Source organism: Pteropus medius, unplaced genomic scaffold, assembly GCF_902729225.1.
Source record: "Pteropus medius unplaced genomic scaffold, Ma_sr-lr_union100, whole genome shotgun sequence".
Taxonomy (NCBI): Eukaryota; Metazoa; Chordata; class Mammalia; order Chiroptera; family Pteropodidae; genus Pteropus; species Pteropus medius.
Window position 1 is genome coordinate 23,674,733 of NW_024351073.1, and position 15,538 is coordinate 23,690,270.

The window sequence follows — 15,538 nt, forward strand, 5'->3', positions numbered from 1 at the left end:
TGCCATCGAGTCTCTGCTCAGTGAGAGCTCAGTACGATACCGAACCAGGACCCGGGAGCACGCGGCAGCCCTCCCGACGCCCGTGTCTGCGAGGCTCCCCGGAGACCCTGCACGGAGGTCACAGTGAAGCCACTCCGTGTCACCTGGAGCACAGGTGCAGAGCCGCCTGTGCAGGAGAGGGGGTCAAGCTGGTGCCGCACTCAGCAGGAGGCCGGGAGCCGGGTCAGCGTAGGACAGGCTGGCCCCTCCGCAGACAATGGTGCCGGGCTACAGCCTCCCGCGTGGCCCTGGGTGCCTGTTCTAAGTCTCGTGTCTGTCCTCGAGCTCGGCAGAGCCGCAGGGGAGCAGGGCTGGCAGCAGAGTGCCGCTGGACGCGAAGTGTGGACCAGGGTGTGCGTCCGCTCGGAGAGCCTTGTTCAGTCCCCGCGAGGCCTCACTGGGCAGTAGGCCTCGGGCCTCGAGCACTACAAGCCTTGTACCTGCCTCTGTGACCGGTATCTCTCCGTAATGGGACGTAGGGCGTGCTGGCTGCGGACCCGGCTGGAGCAGGGACAGTGGCTCTGGGAGGACAGCTGGACAGGATCCACCCCGCACTGCGGTTGGGGGAAGGTCCCGCCCCTCGGATGCAGATGAGTGGCCTCACCTCTACCCTGAGCACGTGCCCAGGCCCCCCGCAGCTCAGAGAAGGCAGATGACGCCATCATTGTGTCCTTCCGTGTCCGGGAAAAGCATCCACTTCAGGACCCGAGGCTCAAGCCAGCAAACCTGCAACCCGTTTGCCAGCTACTGGGGGTCTTCAAAATCAAGACGTATGATCTTGTGCTCAGTGCCTCGGCGGCTGGGGCTGCCCTTGGGGTTGGACTTTCATTCCGTCAGTATGTTGCCCAGATAATTTTCACAACCTCTGTGTGACATGCCCCCCGTGAAGACGAAGAAAGCGAGGAACAGAGAGGCCGAGGACGTGCCGGGCTGTGAGGGCCGCTGGGGGCAGCACAGGACCGCTGCTCCCGCCTCGGGCCTTCCCAGGTCACCCTCCCAGGGGCCCTGCGCTTTGTTTGGAGCCATCAGGGGTGGCAGACTGACACGGGGTGGTGGGAGGGCAGGGCCTGGCTTCCGGCAGCTTCCACGCTCCCTTTACCCCCAGGCGGCCCTGTGCCCGGCTCCTTCCAACGGGTTTTATTCAGTAAGAAAAGCCAAGACCAGGAAGGAGAGAGGAGGCTGGGGGCTGACACGTCACCACCGCCACGGCGTGTCACCGCCCTGCCGGCCTGCACTGAGTGACGTGACGATGAGACAGGCAGGACGCGGTCCCGCGGGCCCCACTGACACGCGCAAGATTCCTGCTGAGGTCTTTGCTGTTAGGGACTGCGTGACAGCAGCCAGCACTTCTAGCCCCTAGGCACGGGAGCTCCGAGGACCCGCCGAGCATATCCACAAAAGCAGACGGCCGGTTCCAATGCCCAACGCGCTCACAGGTTCTTACCTGGGAGGACAGGCGGACACCTGGCAAGGCTCCATCCCTGTGGCAGGCCGGGTGCTGGGGTCACAGAAGGACGCATTCACCTGGAGCCTCGGCTCCCCGTAGCAGACTTCTCTTGTGATCATCTGCCCTGTGTGAAAAGGTGACACGTATGACAAAGACACGAACAGGCCCCGTGGCAACGGGCAGGTGGAGAGCTAACGAAATCTCATTAAAAAAAACCTTTACGGCACGCGTGCGTCTTCCTGATAACGACCAACGGGCCGATTCCTGCTCCTCCCACTTTCCCGACCTGTCTTCATGGTGTTCGCGAGTGCGTTTCACCAGCTCTGTGAGGCATGCACACTTCCCCCGTATCTGAACATCTTTAAAATCAACGTGGGTCTCGCGATCGACACCAGCACACCTGTGACGAAACACGCTCGTTTCTCAATACCATTTCCATAGTCGACGCCGGCCACTTTGCAAAAGAAACGTGATACTACCTAAGCCGGACCTGAGTGTCCATTTGAGGGGCACCATAGGAAGCAATCAGTAATTAACCAGAAAGAAATACAGACAGAAAAATAATAATAATAGGCAGTTTATCACTGGAGGTCACAGAGCTGAATATTATCAGGGTTTGCGAGCCGAACGGCAAAGTTTTCATAATGACGACGCAGGTGTGGGGGCCACGAGGTCAGTGGAAATGAGAGCGGTCAGATCCCCAGCCTCCACGTACATGTCCAGTGCTAGTTAGGGCCCTGCAGGCATCTCTAACTTTGTTCGATGTTGCCACTCATTACATTTACCAAAATAGGTGCGACCGATTACCTATCCGAGGTCCCTAGAATAGTCAGAGTCATAGAGAGAGAACACAGAATGTGGGTGGGGTTGGGGGCTGGGGTCAAGGGGGTGGGGGGGTTCGTGTTTCGTGGGGACAGAGTTTCGGTTTGGGAAGATAAAAAAGGATCTGGGGACGGAGGGTGGCGATGTTTGCTCAACACCCTGAACGTCCTTAATGCCACCGACCTGTGCCCCTAAAAGTGTTAAAAACAGTAAACTCTACGTTACGCACATTTCACTGCAATGAGAAAGGAACTCTAATTAGATGTCCATTTTGAAGGGAGTTATTAAATAGTTCATTCGATGGCGAGAAAAAAAATAAAAAAGAACTCGTGTTGATTTCAAATTAACACAGTTAAAATGTAATAAGATCTAACACCGTTTTGTCACTGTGCTTGGAACGACCGACAGAGTCACGCTGTCCTCGTGGCTGACGTGTTCTCTGTCCCCCGCAGCACAGTCCAAAACGGAGCGGTGTGCTCATCGCTGCCACTCTGGGGAATGACAGGATGGCCCCGGAATTCCCTCTCGCTTCAGGACTTTACAACCTAAACGGTCCAACGTGGGCAAGGCTCTGACATTAACAGAAAAGGACAGAAACGGACATTTATTCCGCGAGACGAAGTGCTAACCGCTGTCCGAGGACTGTCGCATCTACCCTCGGAGTGACCGGACACGGCAGGTCCCGTCATCCTCCACGCTTTAGAGGTGGGTCGCTGAGGTGGAACAGGGTCAAGGAGCTGCTGCTGTCACGTGATTTTAAGAGGCGGGGCCAAGACTGGATGCCCGGCCGTCCTGTGGGGACATCGCGCTGAATGCCACAGCTCACCTTGGCATGGCGGGTCACCTCCTGGCCAGGTCCTTCTGCCCGGTGTAACACACATGCAGAAATTTCCGTGACTTTTTAATTTGAGACAGAAAGAAAGTCACGGCGTTTCTGGTTCAGAACTCTTCGTGGACTGAGGACCGCTTCTCGCACGACGTTTCGGTGGAAGCCGAGTACGTGGCCGGAAGCAAGGGGGCTCGAGCTCTCAGTAATGAGAGTCACTCTCGGGGGCCGACGGAAGGGAGAGCACGGAGGCCCTGGGGAAGGCTGGGGGCGCACGCTTCCAGGGCGGCGGCGGGCTGAGCCCGCATCGGCAATGCCACGCGGGGCCCTGGCGTAGTTGTCAATCAGGTAGACATCGAGATCTCACATTTGTCCACTCGACAAGCACGGGCCTGATGCCTGGTAGGTGCGGGGCCCTGCGCTTCGCCCCACGTCGAAATGGCCGCGGGCCAAACCTTCGTCCGTGAACAGCTAGTGAATTTCGGAGGGCGAATCTATTTATAGGTGGTAGGGATGCTGGAGATTTTAATTTAAAATTCATGTTCCCAGCCCATACAAACAATAATGGACATGGAAGGGAATTTAAATATCTCTTTCTTTGACAGTTTTCAAATATCTGAATGTTTTGAGAAAATAAAAATATATACAGACATTCATACACCCAGTAGCGCTCAGGGTCCCCGAGTTCTATTTGCACATGAGATGGCAGGTAATTTCGATTTCGGACGAGCTTCCTGTCATGGAACGGGGGCTGCTCAGCCATGTGGCTGGGCGTTTATGGAGGCTAAGGGCACTTGTGTTAAGGGCACGTGTGCAAAGCCGTTCCTCGAAATGCTTATAAGCGCTCAACTATTATTAGGAAGAAATATCATAGGGCCCATGAGAACGCCAGAATCAAGCTGGCCAGTTTTCTAAAAACGAGCCATATGAACAGTAAGAGAGAAGAGTATACAATTCAAAGGGCAAAGTAAGAAAGTCGGGGAGAATATCCTTTTACTGGCAAGCCCAGAGCTGACTCCTGGCCACGGGGTGTGCGGGGTGTCACGATGGCCGTGACCAGGTTCTGCCTGCATCTTGTTATGGAAATCAGCTCTGGCAAGGTCTTTGGGAATCATTTTTAAAACCTTCACATCTTGCCAAAATATCTGGAAGAGGAGTTTTCAGTCTTAAAGACTACGCTTTTGTCAAAGAATCTCCGAGCTTTCAATAATTCTAACTACAGAACGAATTCCAGACAAAGGTGCGTGAGTCGCAGGGCTCAGCCTAATGCCTCCTGCGTTTAAGGAAGAATTGTGGACGAGGCGGGCAGGGGCGCCGTGTGCCCAGTTAGTCACAGTGCTAAGCGGCCACGGAATACTTTCCACGGAAAGCAATGATGAGGTTGGTCGTTCGCTGTCCGGTGCAGAGACATTGGGGATTAGGTGAAGGTTTCCGCGTTTCCCCACGTGGCTTTAAGCAGTCCGAGGCTCACGTCCCCACCCACCAACATCTGCTGGCAACCGCAGTGAACGAAAGGCTCGACGTCAACAAACAAGTACGAGGCTGCTAACGTGTCCGTTTCGTAAACCTTATCTCTAAACGAATTAAAGCTTAAGCCCTAGAAGTATCTGTCGACAGTGAAGGAAATATTCTTTAAAAAGGTAGAAGAGAGGCTGGTTTACAAGCCAGTTTTAAGCTTTGTCTGAGGAACTTTAATTGTGAATCAGGTGAATGTTTTCATTTGAAAAAAAAATCATCATTCTAAGATATAGTACGATGTATTTTGGAGAGTTTAAAATATAAACCAAATTTTAAAAATCATTTAGTAAATTAATTTCTTAATTATTAAAACTTGGAATGCACAAAGCTGAAATCCATGTTTTAATGGAAATTTGTCTGTTTTTTTTTAATATCAGATAGAATTTAGTATTTTGTTTTTATATCTGCAAATATTTACCTGTCACCCTTTACCAGCTCAAGTTAAAAACGTCCTTCTAGTGAACCAGCTGAATCGGTTTAAACATGGGCTTAAAATTGGTATGGCATTAAGATGACGGAGCCATCCACTGTCATGTGAAATTCTTCTGCATGTCGTTTCTTATCGCGTCCACTGCAATTTTAATGAAATCCTTATAGTTGGTTGGTGCATTTCAGTACTTTGTAGCAAATCTGTTTCCATTAAGTTTTTTGAACTTGACCATTTGATTAAAACCCTCCCTCTACGTCACTATATTTTCCATGCACCTTCTATATCCCATCATCAACATGATATAAATGTCTGTGTGTAATAATGTGAGTGACCCTCATTTGATTTATCTCGTCTAACAAAACTTTGCTTGAAAAAAAGTTGCTCAATTACATTAGATGAGAAGCAGAAACCAGCCCGTTCACTAAATGACTTCCTCAAAGCCACAGGCTGCCGTGGATGAGCTGGAGCAGGTTCTTCTGACTTCCAAGCAACACTCTGGCCACGGCTGTCGCCTCTGTCTCTGGAAATATTCCCGCCACCCTCAGGCAGACTCCCTGGGTTACTCATTAGGACGTGATGACCATCAGTGCAGCATATGTCACAGTCCCACGGTGCCCACCACCAGGAGAGACATGACAAGTGACCTACCCCCTCCACAGGAGACGGAGCACTCGGAGCGGACGATGGCCCAGGTGTAGCTGGGCTGGGCCCCGGGCTTCCTGTCGGCCCCCGGCCGTGGCACCGAGTATTCCCAGGCAATGCCAGGGTTCCTTCCTTGAAACAGAAGCTGCAAAATGAAAAGAGCAAAAAAAACGTAGCAACTTAGAGTGGAACCGAGAAATAGACGCCGATTTGTTTTGAACTACTCGAAACAATCGTAATGCCAATAAAAAGTCGGTGACAATGATAAAATAAGCCCTGACCATCCTCCAAAACTTACGTTAACTTCCTGAACAGGAGTCAGCTCCCTACCGGACCCAGCACACCTAGGTGATGCACAGAATCCGGCCGGCTCGCCTCATACCTAGCGTCTCCTCTGCAGCAGGCTTCGGACACCTGCGCACCCAAAGCAACCAAGTAACCTGGTTACTTTCCGAGGTGTTTCTCTGGGATGGCCCGCAAAGCCCCTCCACCTGAGCGAGTCAGAAAGCGACACCTCGGAAGCACGCTGACGACGCCGGGAGCGTGCCCGTGACCCAGGGTGCTGCAGAGGCTGCCACCGCCGCCGGCGAGGCTGAGCCCGAGCTCTCCCCTGCGACTGGGGACAGGCCCTGGAGTCCCAGGAGAAAGCCCTGTCACTAGCAAAGTCGATGCGTCAGGCCGAGCACATAAAATCGCACTTGGACTCTTCACCTTCCGGCTGGAAGTCTGATCACGTGCGTGAAGGTTTCAGGGCCACTGGCCTCAGTGAGGAGACCTTTTTTTTTTTGTAGAACCCTCGCCGTTAACCTGATGACAGACACCCCGTCTCTGAGCCTCGGAGCCTCTCCTGGTCCTTGGCGCGATGTCCTTGGTCCTTCCTGGACTCCGACAACGCGGCTCAGGTCTCGGTGGGTGAGGGACAGGTTGGAGCCCTGGGGAGGTGGCCGCTCTGCGAGGCCGTGGAGACGCCCGGGCCCCTGGGACTTCCTCCACGGGAGCGGATCCCAACGAGCCAAACGCCTTTCCGGCCCTGACCCCTCCCCCTTTCTCCACGATTATTCAAGCTCAAAGCCCGAGACGGTGGGAGAGGAATGGTCACGGGAGAAAGCAGGAGGAGTGAGGGTGCGCGGGGAAGGGAGCAGCTCAGGGTCGGACGGGGAGGTGGGGGTGGCCGTGTGCAGGTGTCGCGCTGTGCCCAGGCCGGAGGGGACTGCAGGCCCAGAGGGCGGGTGTGGCATCTGGGTGGTCCCATCTGACCCTTCGTTGTGGGCTGGTGGGCGACTTCCAAACCAAGCAGTTTTCTTTGATGACAAGGTAGGGAGTCTGCACGTCCACTGCCTGCTGCCGCCACCCGCCCAGTCCCAGGGGGACAAACTGTGTTGTCAGGAGAGGCCTGAGTGTGTCACGTGAGCCTCTGTGGCGTGGGTGGGAAACAGGCCGAGGGGACCTGCGGGACACGGGGTGACGTGCCAGCACGGCGGGGCTTGGCTGCGGTGTGCTCACCGCTGTCCTGTCCCTCAGGACCCAATGGAATGCCGACGTCCCCCCAGATGCAGGCACAGACGCAGCCCTGAGCGTGGCTGCCTCTCACAGCCACATCGCTTAAGGACAGGGGCAGATGCGTAAAAACGGCCGACATGGGAACTGTACCAAGACACGGGAGGTGACGGATGCCGCGGCCGCGTTCAGCCTATGCAGGATCGGCCTTGTTTCTGATGCATCATCCAGGTGCAGACGCGCTTCCAGACACTGAACACCCCTTCGACAGCCCTGAGCCCTCAGAAACACCGGGACGCCCCGAATCCCCGCCCCCCGAAACCATGAAGCTGAGCCTACCTCCACGACCAGCGTTTCGTTGGTGGGCCCCGCAGAGGTCAGGCTCTCGGGCTGCCCGTGGGACCGCCGGTAGTCGAAGGTGGTGCCTGAGAATGCGTAGCGGCCGGGCCGGTCCACGGTCCAGCGGCCGTTCAGGTAGTAGGCCTGGTGGGCGTTGCGCACGGCGATGTAGCAGGTAGACACGCTCGTCTCGTGGACACGGATGCTCCGGGCTCCGGGAGGGATGGTGACCACCTGGTGGTACTCTGGATGGAAGCGCACGGGCACGGGGGAGCAGCCCTGTCATCCGACGGTGCCAACGCCACCCCCGGCGGTTAGAACGATAGCTTAGTTTAGTTATTACTCAGAGCAGAGCTTCGCGATTTCCCCTTCTGCTGAAGACCATGCCTGTTCAAGTGACTTAGCAACACTGTGGACCAAAGCGGAAGGCGTGGGAAGCAGGCGGGAAGCCGGCAGGTGTCAGGCAGGTGTCAGGCAGGTGGGGACCGTGAACACCTGCTGCTGTCGCTGCGCCTAGAGCTCCTCCCACCGGGGAAGTCCCCATGCAGCCTCTCCGCTCACCCCTGCACCCCGTTCAGCCTCTCCGCTCACCCCTGTGCCCCGTGCAGCCTCTCCGCTCACCCCTGCACCCCGCAGCTGGTACTCACGGCTGGTGCGGTGCTGCTTGGCATACAGGCCCCTGTGCGTCGTGCAGTCCGAGTTATTCCCCTTGCACACACCACAAGAGTCTTCAGTGGCATCGGATCCGAGGACAAGGTCACAGCCAACTCTCTGGAGGACCCGTGAGGTCACACGTCGTTCGTGAGAGAAAAGACAACAGGAGGGAAGTCAGAAGCCTCAAGCAGGAAACGGCCTCCCCCGCCACAGCCGAAAAGTCCACCAACAGGGCGAGTTAACAAATATTTATTGGATACCCAGTATGTGCACAGCGAGACCGAAATTCTACTCCGCAGAGTCAAACGAACGTCACCTGACCTCTCCAGCATCGCCGCGCAGCTCCCTGGCCCCGAATGGAATCTAGCAGGTCGCCACGTGGGAGGCATGGGTCAATTTTAGACTGACGCAAAGCACTTAGTGACAAGCATGTGTCCTTGCCGGGGTCCACTGGGATACGCCACATTCTTTCGTGTCCCTCTGTGCAGTGGCAGAGAGGGCCACGTGCCACGCGGAAATTCTCCCTCACAATAAAGTATGGAAAAGGACGTCCTTGCCGGCCCTCCCGAAACCTCGAAAACTCCATGACTCTACAACGCTTTCCTGATAAGCAGCATCGTCTACAGATGTAAAAAAAAATCTATTCGGAAATGAAACCGTATAGTTCGCAATCGCTTGCTCGAAATCCTTAGGGCCAGATGCATTTCAGAGACTTTCGCATTTTACGAAGATAATTAACATACTGTGCATATAACGCGAAAGTCCCCTCTGGGCCTAGGATATAGCGATGATGTTTCTGTAGCAAAACACATACGTCTTCATACTAAGCTAAGGGAAAATCACACTGACCAGGAGTGTCACATTGGCTCAGGGCAGGCTTTGCCACAGACCGATTCAGGCCAGCTTATATTTAATAGCCAACAAACTTCTCATGTCATAGCTAGTTGGATCTCGTAATTATACGTGAGAGATTTCAACACTGTATCATCAAGAATACCTGAAAGTAATGCAATCTTGAACAAATCAACGGATCATTAAACAAAACGGGTAGAGATGCGAGCATTTTAAAGCTGAAAGACCTTAAAAGAATCCCCCGGCCTCATCTTCACGCGTTAAAAAGGACCGCACTGCGGGCACGAGCGCGTGGTCGCGTTTCTACCACGGTCGGTCCTGCAACCCAGCGACAACCGGAAAGAGAACCGAGGTCTTCGGACCCCGGCGATTAAGAACGCTGGGTCGCCGCTTCGTCGGAGGCCTGTTATTTGCGTGCAGCGCATTTGACTTGGTCACCCCTCCCCTTTGTTTACAAGGACATTCTTTCCACATCATACTTCCTTCTGCTCTAGCGACAAGCTCTGAGGCCGATCGGTGTTCGCTTGGCCACCAAGTCTTCCCCGGCCCGTCTCCTAAGTCCCCCTCCAATGGCGGCTCAGGGTCCAGACCTTCCAGAGGCCCTGCAGTAGCTGCCAAGTGGCCTCCAGGCTGAGCCGCCCCTGCCTGTAGTCCTCCCCATGCTGGTGCTCAGCCGCCACAGCCTCCTCCTGCGACCCCATTTGCTCCCGGTCCCAGTGCCTGTCCTGTGGGGACACGAGGATAAACACCCAGCTCCTCATCCAGGCAGCGCGTGGCCCGGAGAAGCCTCTCCCTCCCGACTTGCCTCCCTCGGCATCCCGCAGCCCGTGCCCACCGAGTTCTCTGAAGACCCAATCGGTTCCTACCAACCCATGCATTCTCACGCCTCCCTGCCCCCCTGTCTGTCTCCCCAACACCCCCCTTCCAAGTCGCCCTTTCAGATCTAGCTCGGAAGCTCCCCTCTCCAAGGAGCCCTGCGCATATCCCAGACGCGCGTCTCAGAGGGAATCGGGTCTTCCCTGCTCCCCACGCTCTGCACGCACCTCCGCTCTGACGAACCGCTGTGTGTCACCTGGCTTCTCCCCACCCCGGGCTGTGACGTGGGGAGAAAGGGCTCGTTCTAAGTGTCTGGCCTCTCTAGCCCCTTACAGGATGCCTGGCACAAAGCAGACCGTCTGGAGATGTTTGTTGAATGAATGAACGATCATTATTACCTCACATATCCCATCTACACAAACATTACGGCTATGCTTCGAGCATGGAGTCCCATCTTTGACTTTATTGGACAAAGAAAAGAAGAAATCAAATCCTTCTGCGATACAGTAGAGTTTGCATAAGTCCTGATCTTAAAAAAACATACACACACAAACACAAATAAGAGAGATACTTAAGCTCTGATCATTTTTGCTCTAAATTTTAGACTTTCGTTTTTCTTTTTTGCCCATAAAATAACTCCCACACAATAATACATTGCAAAGACATTTTTGTATGGTCGCTTCAATAGGTTTGTTTTTTCCCTTTCATTTATCATCATTATCGTTTGAAGCTTCACTGTTAATTTTTACTCTACTCTGTCTTTTATTAGTTATTGCTCTTTAGGCAGTTATTGGCACATAGTAGGCATTCAATAAACATTTGTTGACTTATTGCAACATTGCTGTTCACTATTCTACCGGTATAATTAGCTACTGTTTTCTGGAAATGCAAAAAGTCACTACCACTTTATAACAATATGCAAAATTCTTACAAATAAAATGTCATATGAGAATTAAAATAGTTACTTAATTTCTTAATAGCTTAACGCAGTTGAAGAAATACATAATATTTTTAAACTGATAAAAGGAATCGCTTTTAGATGAGATCTCCAGAGAACAATATTTTCTATAAACGGATTGTCAAAAAATACTGATAATGGAGAATATAGGTATCATTATATACCTAAGATTGGTGGATAGTTCACGTCTTCTCTTGATAATAAATTTCAAGGGTTTATGATTTATATAGTTAACAGAAACTTTTGTATACATCTTTTTTTCCCTTTTTCTTTTCTTGGTAGGAAGGGGATAGTTGTGGATGAAAATTTTGTCTGCCTTAGAAGTTTCATAAGCCCAGGACTCCTCTACAGATATTTTCTTTATTTCACAAGAGACATGACTGAATAATTCCGTGATTATTTTATTTAGTGATGACTAGCAGAGCCAGGAGTAGCACACATATTTTGACCCCAATTCAAGGCTCTTTTATTTCTTTCTCCTGCCTACTTGATTCTCACTTAATTTTTGCTGAGATTAAAACACAACCAATACACTTTGTGTGAAGCTGCTTGCGCTTTTCCTTCAGAATTTACTAACTTTGTAAGCCTCTCACTGTGAAAATTATATATTGGGGTGGTAAAAGTAAGTGGCTTATGAGAAGGTCTTATGCCTCTCTTGAATGTTGCTTGAACGACAGCCCCAGTTTCAAAGGATGACATGATTAGGTGTTCTTTGAATTTATTCTGAAATTATGCTACTCGAGCTACCAAGTTCAAACGAAATCATCATCATATACATGTTTCTCTCCAACCGAAGAGTAAAATCTTACATATAGTACAAATAAATTTCTGGGTTTACAGTTATAGATCAAGACTTTCTGAATATGGTATACTTGAAAATTATCTGATTTTCCAAAAGATACTAAAGTTTTTCTTTCATTCTTTGGCAATGAAAAGTGCTCAGTGGGTGACGTGCTTATGGTAATATCACCGTCAAGTACCGTGATTTGTGATTAAAAAAATAAACATCGATCCATTATCAGTAACACATATCCTTTGAATTTTTTATCACTTTACCAGTTTTCCTGGTATTACGTGCATGCTGTCTAGTTGGCTTGTTAAATTCTGACCACACAGCTGGTCAAGTTCAGATAGGACTCCAGCAGCCCTGGGGCAGGCGGAATCAAAGCCCCCCTCCCCCGCCCCCCCAGAAGGCTCTGTGACGTTGACCTCACGGGGTTGGGCACCTGGTCTGTCTGAGCACACCACCCATCTCAGGACCCTGCACAGGTAAGGAAGTGCGAGGCTGGCGCGAGGGGGCAGGGTTTGGGACTTACCTCCCACTTGGGTGTAAGGCCTCCACCTGTAGAGCCGCCCGCGGAAGCGTCTGCGGTTGAACTCCGCACACTGCGTGGCTCGGAAGTCCACACTGTCGCGGGGACATTTCTGCCGGTTGCAGAGCTGCAGCGAGCGCGAGGGGCCCTCACAAAACCTCCCTCCGCGCGACGGTCTGCAACGCATGTTTTGCGGTTAGAAACCTCACATTTCAATGGCTACTCACCCCGTCCTAGAAATTAGACTTATTGGAGAGATGGAGCAGATGATGTTAAATTGTTTACGGGAATTAAATAACAAAGGTGCGTTTCTAAGCGGCCACCGGCACTTTCTTACGAATTAGGGTCCTGGGCGGTGTTCTCCCTTTAGCCATCGGTGGAAGGGGTTAGGATGCGGAAGGCAGGCTTGCGTGAGTTTGCTCCCGGCCGCCTCCAGCATCCCTCTGCGGGAGACGGGGTGAGCGTCTCTGCTCCCCAAACTCCATAAAGGAGGGGCGACTCAGGGAGGGCGGCGGCTCTCCCAGAACTGCAGTCGATAGAAAGAGGAACCGAGAAGGAAATTCAACTACCTCCCTGCTTTCTTCTGCCCGTTTCCTGCGACAGGCCGGTACCAGATTGGGTCAGAAGAACCAGTCACCTCCCACTGGTCGGCGCTGCAGCAGAAGCCCCTTGCTCCCCTCCCCCCAAAATTCACGAGACACACCAGCGCGAGAGCATCCCGATTCAGGGAGCCTGCCAGGCCTCTCACATCAAAGACGGGACTGAAATGACGGTCATGTGACTTCTGTATGAAACGAGGCTAGGTGCAGACGGAGGGCTGAGCGGTCCGCCACTCCGCTGCCGTGCTGACTTCTGTCACCCGGCTTCCACCGGCCTCAACGGACATGTGTCGTGAAGGCAAATGCATTTGATGGAAAACCAAATTTTTTTTTTTTTACATAAATGAATTGTATTTATTGATTCGTATTCATTTGTGTTCTCTACGCTTTTTCTGTGATTTCTTTATTTCAGGCTGACCCTTGGTGTTTTAGGTAAATAGAGTTAAAATCCAATTCTGAAATACCACTGTTTGAGTCTGTTATTTTTTGCAATGGGCAGGTAGTTATAGGCGTCTTTGGTAAACTGCATCGAAGACATAATCACTGCTTAAGAAATGCTAAGGGAGATGGCTTTCCTGGTTAGCGTTTCTTAAATGCACACACGAAGCACAGGGCAAGCATGACCGAGTTCAAGTTCAGGGCCGCGGAGGCTCGTGGCAGGGAAGTGCTGGCTTGCGCTGGGAGGTGGGGATGCGCTTACTTGGGGTTGGTGCAGAGGCGGTCCCTGTGGGACACGCCTCCCCCGCAGGTCCTGGAGCAGGGCGACCAGGGGGCCCAGGCTGACCAGTGGCCGTGGGTGGGCTCGGGGCCTTCGTCGCCGTATTTCACGCACTGCCCTCCACGGCACCACTAAAAATTAAAAAAAAAAAAAAAGTCGCAATGGCTCAGAGATAGATAGGCCCGTGGTCACCACGGCAACGCTCTGCCTGGGTTTGGGGAAACTCGTGGCCATTGACGCTCCTGCTCTCTGGCAGCACGTCACACAAACACAGCGATGATGCCTCTTTCTCCTTCCCAGGGCAGAGTCATTCCGCAGACCCACGGGAAGGGAAGAAAAATGCGAAGTGACTGTCCAGCCTCTGAGCTGTGGAGCTCGGCGCGGATCACCGGGCGTGCTGCCCGGCCTTGGGCCCGGCTGCCCCGCTCCCGGCCCAGAGCACGCTAACCTCTCCCCAAACAGTGCGCTTTTCACCTCCCGTTTTCACGATGGACTGAGTCTCAGGTGGAAAGGCCAGCTGGAGGCTCCACCGGACTCAACACCTTGTCGTTCTGGCCGGTTGGCTGGGCCATCGCTCCGAAGCACCTGGGCTCAGAGGCTGGAGGCTGTGGCTGATGTGGGTCAGAGGTCCCTCGGCTTTCTGAGGCGACGCAGCAGCCCAGAGCTTGCCTGTCCCCACAAGACCGGAGACAGAGCTCGCCTGTCCCCACAAGGCCGGAGACGCTATCAGCTCCCCTCCTCAAGAGAACAGCTCGTCATGTTATTTCGTGAGAACGCCCACGTGGCTCCTTCACCTTCGCCCCACATGAAGGCGACACTGATCTCACACTGTCAGTGATGCTGGTTTTTCCACCTACGGTTTGCTGTAGGCTTGGAGGTTCTTAAATAAAGACCCAGCCATCTGTTGAGAGTGGGGAAGCAAGCTGCTTGTCCCTTGTCGCTGGACGACAGAGCAGCGGAGGGCTGGCCCGAGAGGAAAACAATGCTGTTTTTATGGAAGGAAAATAAACATACTCCCATCATGAACAGATGCATTAGGCTAAAATATTTGACCATTATTGGCACACAGAAGTGGCAATTTCAAGTGGTTTGATTGAATATTATTTAAGGAAGAAAAAAATTGAATTTAAGGACATAAGTGATTCTGAGGACTAAAGTCTCATCCATTCGACTCTTTGATTCTTTCCCATAAGCAAAAATAAATCTCTCTTTCATTACGGCCCAGGTGTCAAGGAAGTCCCGCGGTCCCTGTCCCCTCCCAGCTCAGGGACGGGGCCTCGGCGAGCTAAAGGAGCGGGCTGGAGAGGAGGAGGCAGCCCCGCCGACGGTGGGCGCGGAGCCGGGTGCTGGTCGTGGTCGTTTCCGCTTCGTTTCAAACACACCGTTTGGTCAGCGCTCGCTCGTGCAGCCAACGTGAAAGCGAGAATCGCCGCGTTGAATAACTCGGAAAGTATGTTCCGGTTTTAAAGCCACTTGAGATCATCCCTCCATTATGGTCATAATTAAGCCAGCGACTTGATGCGTATTTAGGTTAAATTATTCAATGTCGCTTTTGGTATTAGACATGACTTTAATTACATTTGGTTTCGTTTTCTTTTAATATTCCGCAACCTATTTCCATACTGTTTTTCAAAGACGTCGCGTGGATCGTTCACGGAAGTGAGTAGACGCAGCTACCTAACGCTCCAGACGGGCTTTTTCCAGCCGGTGGGCCCTCGGCGGACATCTGCGTCTTCTGTGTCCTCTGCTGTGATCGTTGCTACTGCGGATCACAGTCTTGCAAATGCATCTCTTGCTATTTTTGCCACAGTACCCTTAATACCCTTAGATGACTCTTCCGCTTCCATAAATTATTAAGAAAATGTTTTGAGAAGCTGAGGAGAAAGCACTGTGTTTCCTCCTAAGGAGATTAGGGGTACACAGGTGCATGTGGACATACACGCCCACACAGGTGCACACGCGCGATTCTGGGTACAGTCTCACACAGGTCACAGGCCTGGGGGCCCGTCGCTGAGGAGGTCGGGGGAAGCCCGTGTGTGAAATTCACAAGTGAAATTGCCACGGAGAC

At 52.5% G+C, this 15,538-nt stretch overlaps 1 protein-coding gene across 1 annotated transcript in view; it reads right to left on the minus strand.

Annotated features, from left to right (window-relative positions):
* Positions 1-15,538, minus strand: part of ADAMTS16 (ADAM metallopeptidase with thrombospondin type 1 motif 16) — a 104,658-nt gene that overhangs the window by 40,631 nt on the left and 48,489 nt on the right. The window contains exons 12-18 of the mRNA XM_039842536.1: positions 13,453-13,601; positions 12,157-12,329; positions 10,281-10,411; positions 8,208-8,331; positions 7,561-7,805; positions 5,731-5,869; positions 1,484-1,610 (exon numbers count right to left, since the gene is read on the minus strand). Of these exons, the coding sequence (XP_039698470.1) occupies positions 1,484-1,610; positions 5,731-5,869; positions 7,561-7,805; positions 8,208-8,331; positions 10,281-10,411; positions 12,157-12,329; positions 13,453-13,601 (1,088 nt within the window). The remainder of the gene's footprint in view (positions 1-1,483; positions 1,611-5,730; positions 5,870-7,560; positions 7,806-8,207; positions 8,332-10,280; positions 10,412-12,156; positions 12,330-13,452; positions 13,602-15,538) is intronic.